This window comes from Amphibalanus amphitrite, unplaced genomic scaffold, assembly GCF_019059575.1.
Source record: "Amphibalanus amphitrite isolate SeventyFive unplaced genomic scaffold, NRLGWU_Aamphi_draft 000938F_arrow, whole genome shotgun sequence".
Lineage (NCBI taxonomy): Eukaryota > Metazoa > Arthropoda > Thecostraca > Balanomorpha > Balanidae > Amphibalanus > Amphibalanus amphitrite.
In genome coordinates, this window is record NW_024882432.1 from 208,412 (window position 1) to 222,628 (window position 14,217).

The window sequence follows — 14,217 nt, forward strand, 5'->3', positions numbered from 1 at the left end:
CCTGCTAATGCATATCGTTCACATAGATGTAGGAATGTTGTGCAATATGTGCATTATAAATGGGGTAATCGTAAGTAATTTTGCTTGCACATATTCGTCAGGCATTGCAATCAAGTCTTTACATACCTACTTTTACATTTGTATTCGGTTGTGTCTTTTTGTGAATGTCGTCTATTTTATCTAGTGACGTTGCTTAAGTCAATGGGAACGATCGGAAGCCAAATACGTTTATTATTTGTTTTTGATTTGGTTTTTCTTACATGTACTCATGGGAATTTTCTCTTATTTCCCCTTGTTTGTATTTGATACTTGAGTTAAGGATTTAGCAACTCTGATTGATGTTTGACGTTAATCCTCAAAGGTAAAAAAATTAATTGCGCGCATTTATGCCCATTTTAGATCGGTGTTGAAAAGAATAACTTTATCATCTACGAACACTCCACGAACCAGCTACGCACTCGCTAACACTGCGTTCCGTTTGTCCATAACACCGTGTTTTTGCCGTTTGTTTATTATTTCTTACGAACCAGAGAACATTTTTATAAAAAACATATGTTGAGACAGTGAGACATTACACTGTCAATCACAGAACTCATGTAAACTAGCGCAACATGCAGAAAACAGGTAATGAGTCACTTATTGATTGTTCAAATTGCGTCGCCAAAAAGTGTTGCAAGCATAATGCACCATCATTATCTTTACGACAGACAAATTCATTCGCATTATTTATCATTGAACTGCTACGTAATCCTACAAGTCTACGAACATCGTGGTAAATCAAGGCACATTACGAATCCGTCACATCTCGAATCCGTCACAGCGAATACATTTTAAGCACAGAGCAATCAGAGATTCTTCATACCCCTCCTACTTAACTAACCGACATCACTGTCTTGAGCAAAAACAAGCAAAGGAAAACGAGCTTTGGTTCATTCATAAATATTAAAACAAGATAGGCCATATACACAAATGAAGGGTTTCAGCAAAGGGCGGACATGGCACTGTTTCACGATACCATTCATCTCCGTCTAAGGCGGATGACACACTACACGTACTATTACAAAGACATCATCGTGAACAATGAACATGCATGGCTTTCCCGGTGCGGGTATCATATGGCGTCAGCAGTTTGATTTGGGCTCATCGAGACACATTCCACACATGGAGAAAAATAAAATAGAGGGGCACAAGCTGAGGAAAAAATGAAGTTACGAACGTCAAAACATGTGGATGACTTTTCAGTGCAAAATGCATTTCTCATTTCATCCGAAACATTGAATCTATTGTATTGAATTGCAATGAACATATCCTACAAAATATGATGGCATGCAACATGGTGCCCGTTTTCGATGGGTCATATGGCACACAAGACGCTGCTAATAACCATCTTATGGCTATCAGTCCACATGGCACCCGTTTGGTTCCACCATAATCTCATGTCTATCACTACAATCGACAAGATGACATGACCACATCTTCCGTCATTACCTCCCTCGCATGGTTCCCTCAGCTTGGAAGCTGTTCACGATTCGCAGAGCTATTCTGCATTCGAGCGGGTGACATTTGGTCACGTACCGACAATAGAGGATGTCGTTCTTGCTTTGTCGCTCCATTGGCCTCATGGTATCTCCATGATGCGGCCAACCTCACGCGGCGCGGCATAAAGTGACGTTACTCGACGTGACGTTACCCGACGTGGTGTCACTCTGTACCACTCTTGTCTTCTGCGGCGTCGGAGAATCCGGTGTCGGTGCCACCCGCACCCGACACACTGGTTCCCTCGCTATCACTACAATATCCCGCGTTGCTATAAGTGTCCTTGGTTGCCGATGCGCACCTCGAGCGGCGTCGTACCAGCCTTGCGCGAGGAATATGCGGCGCGGAGCCCACACTGCTCGTGTCATCTCCGGAGAGATCTAGTGCGAAGGACAGCTTCTGCGCTTCAGTGACTCCGCATGCGAAAGGTGTCGGCTGGCCAGATTTGGTCAGCGTGGAAGTTGAAGACCCTGGAGGCGATCCTTGAGAGTCAGACGTTACTGAAGCGATCGCTGGCGCGATAGCCATTATCTCTGGAGCGACGTCGGGCTTGTTAGGAACCAGAGGTCCAGGGGTGAGGTACGCAGGCGGTTGTGGGGTGGTTGAAGAGTCCTCAGCTTGTTCTTCGTCCCGTGATGGTCTCCTTCCACACAGAGCTGAGCCAGGTCCGAAGATGGACAGCATCACAGGCAGCAGGATCAGACCGTGCATGACGCCGAAGAAGATCACCAGGAAGATGGTCTTGAAGAACACCTCGAAGATGTACGAAGGAGCCAGAATAAGCGTGCTAACACCGATGATCGTAGACACGGCACCTTGAAGAATCGGAAGACCCAGACAGTAGAGGCTTTCTTCGACGCGACGGTCAGCCGAAAGACCGTGTGCTGACATGTAGGCGTAGCTGATGTGAGCCGAGAAATCCACCGAGAAACCGATGCACATGATGAGGTTGATCATGGAGATACTGTCCAGGTTGACTCCCCAGAGAGACATGTAGCCGATGACTCCGATCTCGATACTCATGATGCTGAGGGCCACCCAGAGGGAGCAGATGGGGTTGGGGATGAAGATGAGGGAGATGATGCACATGATGATGGTGGCAACGACAGTCGACTGGATGGTGATGGTCCGGACGTACGTGTACTGTAAACAGAAGAAAAGGAAAGCGATCAGAAGTCGGAAATGTGTCAGTCAGAGTCAACATGGTGCTACGTAGCCATTTGCATTGTGAAAGTTTGACACAACAAGCGATTGATACCTGCATCCTCTGACATTAATGTCAACAGGACAACACGGGAACTAATTGAAAAACTTGCATGTTATTGTTTGGGAAAGTCACTACAAACGACTGTACGCTTTTTACCAATTCAATCAGCTGATCCACTTAGCAAGCATCGAGCACATGAGTATGCAAGCAGCAAGCACTTAGCAGGACATGAGTGTCCTGCCCATCCCGGCCCTTCGGCCCAGCTCACCTGATCGAAGAAGATGAAGTGTGGCTCGAAGACCTCGCACTTGAGTGGCGATGCGTCGCAGATTCTGCGCAGTTCCTCCATCATCTCACTGTCTTGGGTCACTCCGCGAACATCGTGTGTCTGGATGAGGAAGCGCGAGGCAACGATCTCCTGACCGCTCTCGTCGAAGACCACATCCAGCTTGAAACGTCTGTCACTGTTGAAGAGGAACACCTGCAAGAAGAAGGAAGACCATTAGAGATTGACGTCAAAATGAAAATAAAACATGCAATCAAATGAGGATTTGCGTGTACTTATTTCAAGGGTTTCAAGGGTAAGCCAGTTAGAAGTGTATCACAGCGTCACTAGAAGACTTAGTGAGTATGATGTCTATCGTTGAGCATTCATATAGATGTCGCTTTATCTACAGTTGCACTGGCTGGGATTTCAAGAGTTGGAAGCCATCCATTTCGGGGCAACCTGCATTGGAAGCGCATCGCTTACACTCTTGAGGCTGCTGATCCACTCTTCCGGAGTGGACACGTTGAAGTTGAGGATGCCGCGACTGTTTTCCACCAGGTTGACCCACTCCCGCAGCCAGCAGTCGTTGTACAGCCTGTCACTGACGTAGGTGGAGTTCTCAAACGTCTCCATCAGCGTCTCCACCTGTTCCTGGATCTCCGGTTCCCAGTAGGGGAGAGTACCGTTCAGAATGACCTGGAATATAACGAATGCAGCGTTCAGTCATCGGTATGAGCCTTGTGCCTTGGAAGGCATTAGCACGGGAAATAACTAATAGGACATGAACAGCAATACACGGGACTGCAAAGCATTCATATGGTATAGTATTCAGAGTAGCTCCACAAACAGCACACAAGCAATTAAGTGCATGCACGCAATCGGTAAGCATGATTCCAAATTCTAAACCAATTATTTATATTCGCCGTGCTAATAATATTGCATCTTCAATGCAGGTGTATACGAGGCTTTGCCTTTTACGTTAACTGCTATTCAGGCAATTAAATCGTTATAATAATCGCAATCGTCATAAATACATCCAGTCGGATGCCTTGAGTCTGATAGCAATTGAGGTCGAAGTGCAGTTGCATTTATGTGGCAGCTTCCTTTTTCTTCTCACCTGCACCCTGTACGGCAGGTCCTGGAAGTATTTCGCCTGGTCTACGAAGAACTTATGCGAGTACGAGTCCTGGCGTGCCAGCCTCCTCTTATCGAGTCCTTCCTGAACCTGAAGACACCCGTAGACGGCTCCACCCAGGTAGGTGGCAAACAGAACCATCACCAGCGCTGTGGAAGTGAATGACGAGTGGGTGAACATACTGATCGTCAAGGCCGCAAATTTAGTGTGGCCTTTAGGGGCATGGAGATTAGAAAATCGGCGGACGTGGCAAGGAAAGATGGATGTGGGGCGAGTGTGCAGACAAATCTAGCTAAGCAGCACCAGGATCGTGCTACCATCTCATAGAATGTTACGATATCCAGTTCTTAGGAGTCGGTACAAAATATAATTCCTTTTTCTCTAGACCTTAATCCTCGCTGGACCTATTGCTTTTCCACATAAGGCCGAAGGGGCGAATGGGAATCCTGCCCGCCATTTTAAGACTGTGACTGAAGCTCCTGCTTACCTTTGACTTTGGGCATGTTGAGGATCCTGGCAAAGGTGTACTTGAAGAAGTGCATGACTCCGTGCTCGTTGTTGTCCGACTCCCTCCACGGCTCGGAGCTGGGGCGGCCACCGGTGCAGAACAGGCGATACAGACGCGAACGGTGGGCTGCAGAGGTTAAACGAGGTCAGTAGAGGTCACACGGGGTAAGAAGAGGTCACACGAGGTCATCAGAGGTCATAAAAGTCAGTAGAGGTCAATTTGGAGGCCCATGACGGCTGTCGTGAAAAGTTCGATCACATAGGATGACATAGTATCAGTGGCCTGGCACCATGGCATTTTCGTCCACTGCACATGCCACATACGCATATAGGATGCACTATTTTTATGGGAACCAAACTAGAATTGGGTTTCCGCTTTGAAAGGTTAGGGTGTAGAGAAAGCTACATGGCAGAATAGCCATTAGCAGAATAAAATCACCTTTATGAGATGTCAGCTGCCATTCTACACAATATTCTAAGGAAAAGGAACCGTTCTGTAGTGTCCCCATCGCGGAAAGGACAGCCACTCATGACAATGAACTGAACACATTGATGGGTTCCAAACAATGGGAGACTGGTCAGTTTGCTGGTTGAACGGTATAAAAGTCAGATCCGTTTCCAGTTTCCTCGTGAAGGAGCAGAGGGTGGAGACTTACAGAGTTGGTGGTGTAACGAGTCATGTAATCGGCTCAGCTGTGAATCCATTCGTGTCTCACGCGTGGTTAAATCCTGGACGCACTGCAGCGCGGCTATCATTCCGTTTAGCCTCGATGGCGGATTTACATTCTTCTGACCGGTAGATATGACCTCCAAGGATACACCATTGGTTACCCGCCGGGGACAGGCTGCAGACTACTCGTATGTGGGCTTGTGATTAAATTGCTTAAAGGGACCCTCCCACCTTCAAAAAAGTTAATGAATTGGCATGAAAGTGATGTCGCTCGGTTCAGAAAGAGCAAAAACGAATATCTACCAAATTTCATCGAAAAATATTCACCGGTTTTCAAGATATTAGACTTTTACTTTTGTTTACTTTTTGGGATCTCCGCTGTTCCTAGAGACTTTATTTGAAAGTGCGGCATTTGTTGCGCGCAAAGCAGCATATACCACCGCGTGCCACAAAACGTTTTAGTCAAACATTTAAAAACCGTTAGATATCTGCGCTGACGTCACACATTCAGAGGGGTATTCTTATGCATTATTAAACGAATATCTACCAAATTTCATCGAAAAATATTCACCGGTTTTCAAGATATTAGACTTTTACTTTTGTTTACTTTTTGGGATCTCCGCTGTTCCTAGAGACTTTATTTGAAAGTGCGGCATTTGTTGCGCGCAAAGCAGCATATACCACCGCGTGCCACAAAACGTTTTAGTCAAACATTTAAAAACCGTTAGATATCTGCGCTGACGTCACACATTCAGAGGGGTATTCTTATGCATTAGCCCCTCTGAATCAAAATGCTGCAATTTTGAAATTCAATATTTCCGATTTAAGGCATTTCTCGATGTTGTGAGTGCCGAAACCGGTAATTGTGAGCCAGGGACCCCATTTTGGCTATCTCAACTCAAATCTAATGTTAAGGTGGGAGGGTCCCTTTAAGGACTTTGTTTTTTAAAGAAAATGTTTGATATATAAATTGGGCATGATTTGGGTTTGGGATCTGGGTTTGATTTAGAGAGGCTATTTATTAGGCTACCTATATTATCTATGATTTTACCTGGAATAAATTTACCTACCACCGTCTCTAGGCATAAAAGCCATATCATTAGTGGGCGATCGAATCATATTTATTAAATACATCATATAATACAAGAAATATGCTAATCAGGCTGGCCGGCCGTCGCGTAGAGCCACCTGGCTGTCCAGCGACGAAGCGGTTCTTCAATCTGGGTGCGCCTGGCTGACGTCTAGCACTGCACTGCAGTCTGCAACCCTCCCTCTCCCCCCTCCCAAGCCTCCTTGGTCGCCGCGACCATGAAAGGATTACTGGCACAGGACCGGGTCAGACGTGCTCCGGTACAGGCCCTGGTGCCGACTGAGGATTATGACGGCGTAACTGAGCTGCCAGTCTGAGTGCCCCCCCCCCCTCCCCCGCTACCCCCGCGGGAGGCAGTAACCTGACTTGGATACTGGACAAGTCTTCTGGGGTCATTGACAGAAGGACTGCCATCCGGACTGTCCAGATTGCCCGGGTGACCGGTTTGAGAAAAGTGTCTGGATGGGTTGTTCTCTGACGGGACTCCGACATGACATATGCGGTCATGTCTGTGACACTCCTTAGTTTAGGGAAATCGTGGTGCACAGGATTTGGATCTCGGGCGGGAACGTCCGTCACCCTAGGTTTATGCATGCAGCATGGGCCTTGCCGCCCACTTCCTCGGCCACATGCGTAGAAAATATGTCCTTGGTTTTGACAATTTTCATGACATTGGCTTTACTTCATTAGTTTTCGCTGTTAATGCCTTCACAATTAAAACATGACATTGAAATAGCAAATCTAATGTAATTTAGTGAGTAACTCATAAAGTAAAATTAAGCTGACAAAAACCTCAAAAGATCGTCTTGAACTTTTGAATCATTACCTACAAATTTGCATTTTACAAGGCCTTACGATGCGATAAAAAACCTTGCTTCTCATTTCAGCCTGCAGATGGCTATGACGACGAAGCGGTACGAGGGCTGATCAGTTAATCCTCACCTGCTTCCGAAGGCGCCGGGATCGGCTGGAAGGTAACCGAGTGGAGGTTCTTCTGCTCGGCGTACCCCGACAGTGCCAGACAGGCGCCGAAGAAGAATATGTGCCAGAGGTAAGTGAACACCACGGACATTCCTGGAAGAAACAGAGATGTGTTAGCTGAACGTTCGTAATGCGGATATCGCAGAGAGAAAGGGAAGACGTCGGGCACCAAGAAAAGGGCACATTGATAATAGCTGTTAGACAAGGATTATGATGCAGAGACGGGATATAAAAATCAAATTAGACACAGACACGGATTAAGACTTCAGAACGACTAGAGACAAACAGGGACGCCGAAAACGGACACCAAATATAGACATGGACACCTGGGAATCAGAGAACGCACTGCAGCGAGTCTATAAGCGACATTGACCGCTGCAAAACGCACACCGTTTGATCAAATCTCACCGATCTAATCAGATATCGGTTGCAGTATAGCATATAGCTGCTATCATTTCGGTATGGCCTGTGATTATCAGGCCTCTTTCATTGTCAAAATTGCTTTTGCAGCCATTGTCACGGTCACTGCCACTTTCAATGTCACTGTTAAGGCCACTTTCAGCTACTGTGATTAAACTTTCCATACAATCACGTTCTCCGTCGATGGTTTATGCCTCTGCGACAACCTGGGATTTATGGAAGCCGAACGGAAAACAACTTGATTCCGTGCCAATTTTTATTGCTTTTATATGCCACATGACCACTAAGTGCAAAAACGAGTTTTAGCTTCCAGCGAATTCTGCTTAGTCGTTGATCATTCAGGCAACATTTCTGAGATGCTGCAGCAAAATTCTGGCTTACGTAACAGATGCTGCAAACTGGTATTCACTAATTGCGACTCGGTGAGTTGATACTATTTATTTCCAATTATAATGCTTGGTAACATGCTGTAGTTACTACCGGCTAGTACCTATTCATTAGTAACAAGGCCTGTAAAGTACAGCTCTGCCGACATGCCTTAAAGACCTTTGCCTTTTGATGGCGAATCCTTTTCTGGATGCCATTTACGTGACATATTTTCTAGCACTGGCGAATCCAGAAAGGCGGTCTTGGATGTCGCGGTGGGCATACCTACACCAAACAAGTTGCTCCAATTTCCTAAAACTTGTCGGATTTCGTGGGGCATTTGCTCCAACACTTCGATTCGCCAGTATTTTCTTGACGTATAAAACCGTGGCGCATTTATATGATGACAATGTGAAAAAGAAAAAGAGTTTATAGTCTTATCAAGTTATCCTCGCCTACAAAGAAAAGAGCAAAAGTTTCTATTACCTTATACGTGATGTCCTAAACTGAGGACCCTCACTTACATATTCACTCACTTGTGTAAAGGCATTAAGTCCTGGCAAATGACCTAGAAGGCAAGCATCCGCACCTATTCACTCACCTGTATAGAGGCAGAAGATCTGCACGCTGGGAATCGGCGTAGCCACTCCCACCCAGAAGGAAAACATATCGGTCAGAGATGTGATGGTGATGGACACAGCAGCTTCTTCGTATGCCTCAGCCATGCGACGAGGCACGGAGTCGGTGAGACGAGTGCGCCACCAGGCCGAGAGAACGACGAACGTGTCGTCCACGCCGATACCTGGGAAAAGCGGGGAATCGGTCAGTGGATGTTGATGAGAATAGGAGATGCATGTGGGCGGGGGACATACGTCAAGGAACGGTAATTCTTGGATACCGGGGCAGCCCTTAGAGACAGCAGCAAGGTATTCCGTAACCAGACTAAAACAGCACGCATAATTATCTACGTGCTCCATATTTCAACATTCGTTGTCTATTCTTGCGCTGAAACCAGCCGGCAAGTCAGCTCAACGTCATTTTATTCTCATTCAGATCGTTCAACCATTCAACTCGCTACCAGGCACTGTGTCGAATGTTCTATTGCGGTCACCGGTACCACGTGCTCAATGAAACCAACCGGGTGTACCGCGGGACCTCCCCAGTTTCGGTCAGCATGACCAGCATTCTATGCAGTCTGCATCTTATTCTTTGAATGAGATGCAGATGACATTCCATGCCCATGTCACAGCGTCTGGGGGCGGGGGGGGGGGGGGCTGGCGACGATTCAGCGGTCGTTGGTCGCTCCGGAAGGGGTCTGTCTGCGCGGTTCCCATACATTACGGCCGCTGATGGCAGGTGCGGTCCCAGACCAGTGGCGGATCCAGGGGTGCGCAAATAGGGCGCCCCTACCAAACGGCAAAATTTTAACATTACGCCTATAGACAGTGTATGCTGCATGGTAAGAACCACTACCTTGCTATGGTTCGCCCCTCCCAAAACTCTGAGCTGAATCCGCCAGTGCCCCAGACCGGTATAGGTACTGTCAGGACCAGTGGCGGCGCAGGGGGCAGGGTTAGGTGGTCCAGGCTCTGCTAGTCAGTCGCAAGAAAGGCTACCTCACCAGCTTGACACCTGAATGCAAATGTAGCCAAAAATGTATCGTATAATTTTGTGAGACATCACGCAGGGAAAGTTTCTTGCAAGTAATTCACACAAGATGGGTGTAAGTATACCTATTGTTTCAAGAGCTTTTCGTGACATAAACTGAAGTTTCTGGATATCTGAAGACATGGTCTCGCACCGGAGCTGTTACGTGACGGCTCCGGAAGATGAAAAAAACTGTCCCCATTTCTGATTCAAGACATCCCTGGCTTTTCCTCATATGAGCGCTTTCCCGACATTGTGCTGTAGTGTCAAGCAGGCTTTGGACGTTCCGAAGTCCAACGTTATTCACTGTTTCGTCCGCTGAGGGAATCCATTCTGCTAGATGCGTGCTGTCTGTTAAAGCGTATGGTAACACGCCTAGCAATCCTTCTTTTTCAATCATCTTACGTAACAAAACCAAGGCTAACTGTGGTCCAACCCTTTCCTCAACACCTGAACAGCAACCACGCCCGTTCCGTTGCGCTGTAAGCACCTGAACCTCCCTTTTCCGCCGCCTGGCACCGCCGCTGCCCATACAGGCATATCTCTGGTAAATCTCCCAGTCAATGCATATTGCATATAACTCAGCGGGAGCGCCTCAGTGCGTCTGCACAGAGGCGGCTCGGGGGGGGGGGGGGTCGTCTGGGCGGGGGGGGGGGGGGCAGGAGGGTGTTGCCAGCGCGGCCTTGGCGGTGGCCTGAGCCTCACCTGAGCTAAGCGGCTGAGGCACCGAGGTAGCTGGTAAGTCTCCTGATACACCCTAGGTAAGGCCAGGCGCCAGCCATGCCAAGAGACTGGCATTCATACTCCAACCTTAGATTGGGCTTATGAAGCGGATTAAAATTGGTGCTTAAACTGAGCCCACATGCATTTTTACTTACTTATTATCTAATAGCTAGAAGATTTGTTTCCTTTTATGAAGCGCTGTATGCATGATATCCGGGGTAACTTATGCAGTATTTAGGACTAAAACTGCGGAGGGCTTTGGATATCACAGATTCAATGCCGATTCGTCGGTTAAATATGTGTGTTTTAGCTGCTTTACAAGACCGGAGCGGTTCAGACGCAGGGAGTTGGCGTTCGATGCCCATGTTGGGTCACTCGGTCAGCTAATGTGCTGTGGTGCGCTGTTCTGACTGAAGTGTGCCTAACTGCGCATTGGGACGTCCTTTATGTGTCCTGGGATGCCCTTTTAGAAAGGCAAACGTACAAAACCAGCAACCAGTACCTATTGTTCGGTTACTGGCCTAACCAAGCTCTCGACGCTCCACGGACAAACCAAAATCCAATCTCTCCATCCCCCAGTACACCTACTTATCAACCAAAGTCAGCATCCCCTTCCCACCACTCCCCATCCACCCAGGAGCCAAACTAAGTTCATTCCACTCTCTCATCTCCTCAAAGTAAAAACCCCGTCCATTATCAGATCAAATGTAGCTTTGCGTATCTACTCCTCAAAATCTACCTCATCTACTAATTAAACTAAAAAAGTCCACCCCTGATCCCACCTCTTCTACTCACCGAGCATGAGGAAGGGCGCCGCAATGTTGATGCCGATGAAGGGCACACCGCAGTACATGAGGATGCCGAAGGCGGTGCCGGTGGCCATGGCGGCCCCAAGAAGTCCGGCCAACACCACCACCGGCTTACCGCGCACCCAGTCCTTCATCAGGCACGCCAGTACGCAGAAGGTGCCCATGAGGACGTAGTTGACGCTCATGTAGGGGATCACCGAGTAGACGTTGTTGTCAAGTTCTTCGCCAAGTGTTTGAGAGAGGTAGAAGGAGATGTGGACGTGCTTCAGGGTTGGTTGGACTTCCAGAAGACGCTGAAGGACTTCGTTCTCCCATTGGCGAGAGCTGTTAAAGAGAAAAGAGACTTATTAGCGAAGGACTAAAACGTTGTTGTGAAGGAAAACGGAAACAAATGAAGATGCCTCCCGCTACACAGCACCCAATTATATAAGGACCGGCTTGATGCATTAAAAATGTTTTATGTTCCTGACCATAACGGAAAATGTTTACATTCTAGCATGCGATTCAAGGGAAATATTGTCAAGCGAACTTTATTTGACATGCGAACCTGAAGTGACAGCTTTGAAGATATTATCATATGGTCAAAAACGTGAGGGTGCAATAACAGTCCGAGTTATGGAAAAAAATGAAGAAATATTAACATACATCTTAGCTGTTATATAGATAATCGCAAATGTCTCTCAATTCAGGCTTCAGCCCAACATTAGATGACTTATAAAAGGAAAACCTTTTTTGATAATCACAAACTTAGATAGGCTTAGATATAAGAGAGCAATGGTATTATTGTTGTTTAGTTCACCGCCACTGGTCATTTCCATCCAATGTAAACAATATAATGTCCCATGACAATATATGGGCTGCAAGCCCCGTGATATGCTCATTGCTAGACCTATTTCGGCTGAAATGGGAATTATCTATGAGCCTATTTTTGAAAGCATATTGATACCACAGGACAAAGGCTGCGAGCAGCCAGAACTTTAGACTGACTGCACCATCCTGTTCGTCCCGTTCCCAGTAACAACTGGATCACCCAACTCCCCCGCCAGTGTCCTCTGACCCTGACACTGGTTACATCGCTCCCTTGTTGCGTGACATCCACCCCGCAAACCCGGACTGACTCGCCAAGGTCTGCTCCATTTTTCCGCGGCTCAAAACCGGACCGAGGCGGACGGTGGATGGTCCGCTCGAGCTCGGCCGGGTGCTGTCGGTGAGGAGTCGGGATCGTCCGGCTTAGGAACGGCCTGGTACGGCCGACTTACGGCAAGCTAGGGGTGCTGGGATCGTTGACGCATTGGGCGTGGCCATCGTAAGGAGCAAAAGACATGGTGGCTGTGAAGTCCCGCCCTTCACCTAATCACTGACCTAATTTGACCTGCGCTAACTGACTTTTTTATCTACATGTATGTATAAGACTTTATGGACCTCCCCTACATTGAGTCTTCTTCCGAAACTCACTTTTTCCTTACAATAGCTGCGGGAATGTACCGACGTACCGTGGCCGGAGGGACTGTACTTCACTTTACAATAATTTAGGTGATATGACACTCAGCCAGAACTTGAAATGTTCTAGTTCTAGTAGGTACGTTGTCGAGGTCACAGAGCCCTCGGGCTGTATCAACGCAAGATACCATATTGTACCCACACGTCAACTCTGTTTTAGAAGCGACAGGATATGTGAAGTGGTGTTATTGCATTGCATTGTACTCACACGTCGACGCCGTAGTAGACATGTCCTCTGGCCGTGTAGTAGGAGAGAGAGATGGCCGGGGCTCTAATCACCGTGCTGCTGTTGTCCAACACCGGCGATCCAAGAGCCTGGGGTAGGATGATGGCCGGCTCGTCACTCCATATATCCACCAGGTGAATCGGGTAGGAGAGCTTCACGGCACCACTTTCCAGATCGGCGGCCATGTTGGCCAGGCGAAGAGCTTCGTTCTTCTCGCAGTGCCCGTCCCAAGAAGCACAGACGTCCTCGTAACGCCAGTCACCTCCGACATCTGTGCGAATGACGGTGTTGCGGACTAGTTGATCAAGTTGAACCACTTCAGCTAGAGCGTCGGTGGTTAGCAGGGTGCCTCCATCCGGAGCGGATATCTGTATACGCACTAAGTTGTTAAGGTCATGTCTTCGGGTGTGGTCAAACGCAGTGTCGTTGAGAGGGAAAAGCTCCCCGACGAGGTTAAGCGCCTGCTGCGCGCGACCAGATTTCAGGGCGAAGAGTTTCTCGGGTCGACTCTCGGTGTGAAGACGCTGGAAGCCGGTGAGGGCGAGCAAGCTGAAGAAGACGGGGAAGATGAGGAAGTAGCCGGGACGTTTGCCGATTTGTGAGCCCAGCCATCTGAACCAGCGCTTTAGGATGGGGTCCACGAAGTTGAACCGCTCCGAGCATGTTACGGAGCGCCCTGCGGAAGGAAAGAAAGAGACGTCAGAATAAAGTGACAGGGTTCAAAGACATCTACCTTTTTCTTCGAACCAAAAAGTACGAACGGTAGAAACAATTTACGTAGAATTTATGAGTTATGCAGCAAATGAATATGCACATCTGCGTTCTTATGGCTGATGAAGTGGACAGTAATAAGGTAGCGCAAGACGGCTCAAAATTTAACAAGTCATTGCGGGACAGTGGATAATGATATCATAAAATTATATTTGTACATAATTTGAATGCATTGAAACAATTACGACAAAGAGCAGTCCTGCCCAAAGCGGCACATGTGGTTACTGGCCTCTGCTGACTCGTGTGCCGTAAGACTGTCTTAAGCATGTCTGAAGGACACCGCTGGTACAAAAGTTCGCGTCAGGGCTGCAACTTCTATTGTCTGATATGTGTGTAGCAACCGCTAGTGAAGCCTGAATAC

General features: G+C 47.7%; 1 protein-coding gene across 1 annotated transcript in view; it reads right to left on the reverse strand.

Moving 5' to 3' along the window:
* Window positions 1–493: 493 nt before the first annotated feature.
* The window catches only part of LOC122368315 (patched domain-containing protein 3-like), a 34,648-nt gene continuing 20,924 nt past the window's right edge, over window positions 494–14,217 (reverse strand). The window contains exons 2-10 of the mRNA XM_043342125.1: window positions 13,068–13,761; window positions 11,346–11,683; window positions 8,782–8,982; window positions 7,356–7,487; window positions 4,634–4,780; window positions 4,129–4,295; window positions 3,495–3,707; window positions 3,012–3,224; window positions 494–2,679 (exon numbers count right to left, since the gene is read on the reverse strand). Of these exons, the coding sequence (XP_043198060.1) occupies window positions 1,702–2,679; window positions 3,012–3,224; window positions 3,495–3,707; window positions 4,129–4,295; window positions 4,634–4,780; window positions 7,356–7,487; window positions 8,782–8,982; window positions 11,346–11,683; window positions 13,068–13,761 (3,083 nt within the window). The 3' untranslated portion in view covers window positions 494–1,701. The remainder of the gene's footprint in view (window positions 2,680–3,011; window positions 3,225–3,494; window positions 3,708–4,128; window positions 4,296–4,633; window positions 4,781–7,355; window positions 7,488–8,781; window positions 8,983–11,345; window positions 11,684–13,067; window positions 13,762–14,217) is intronic.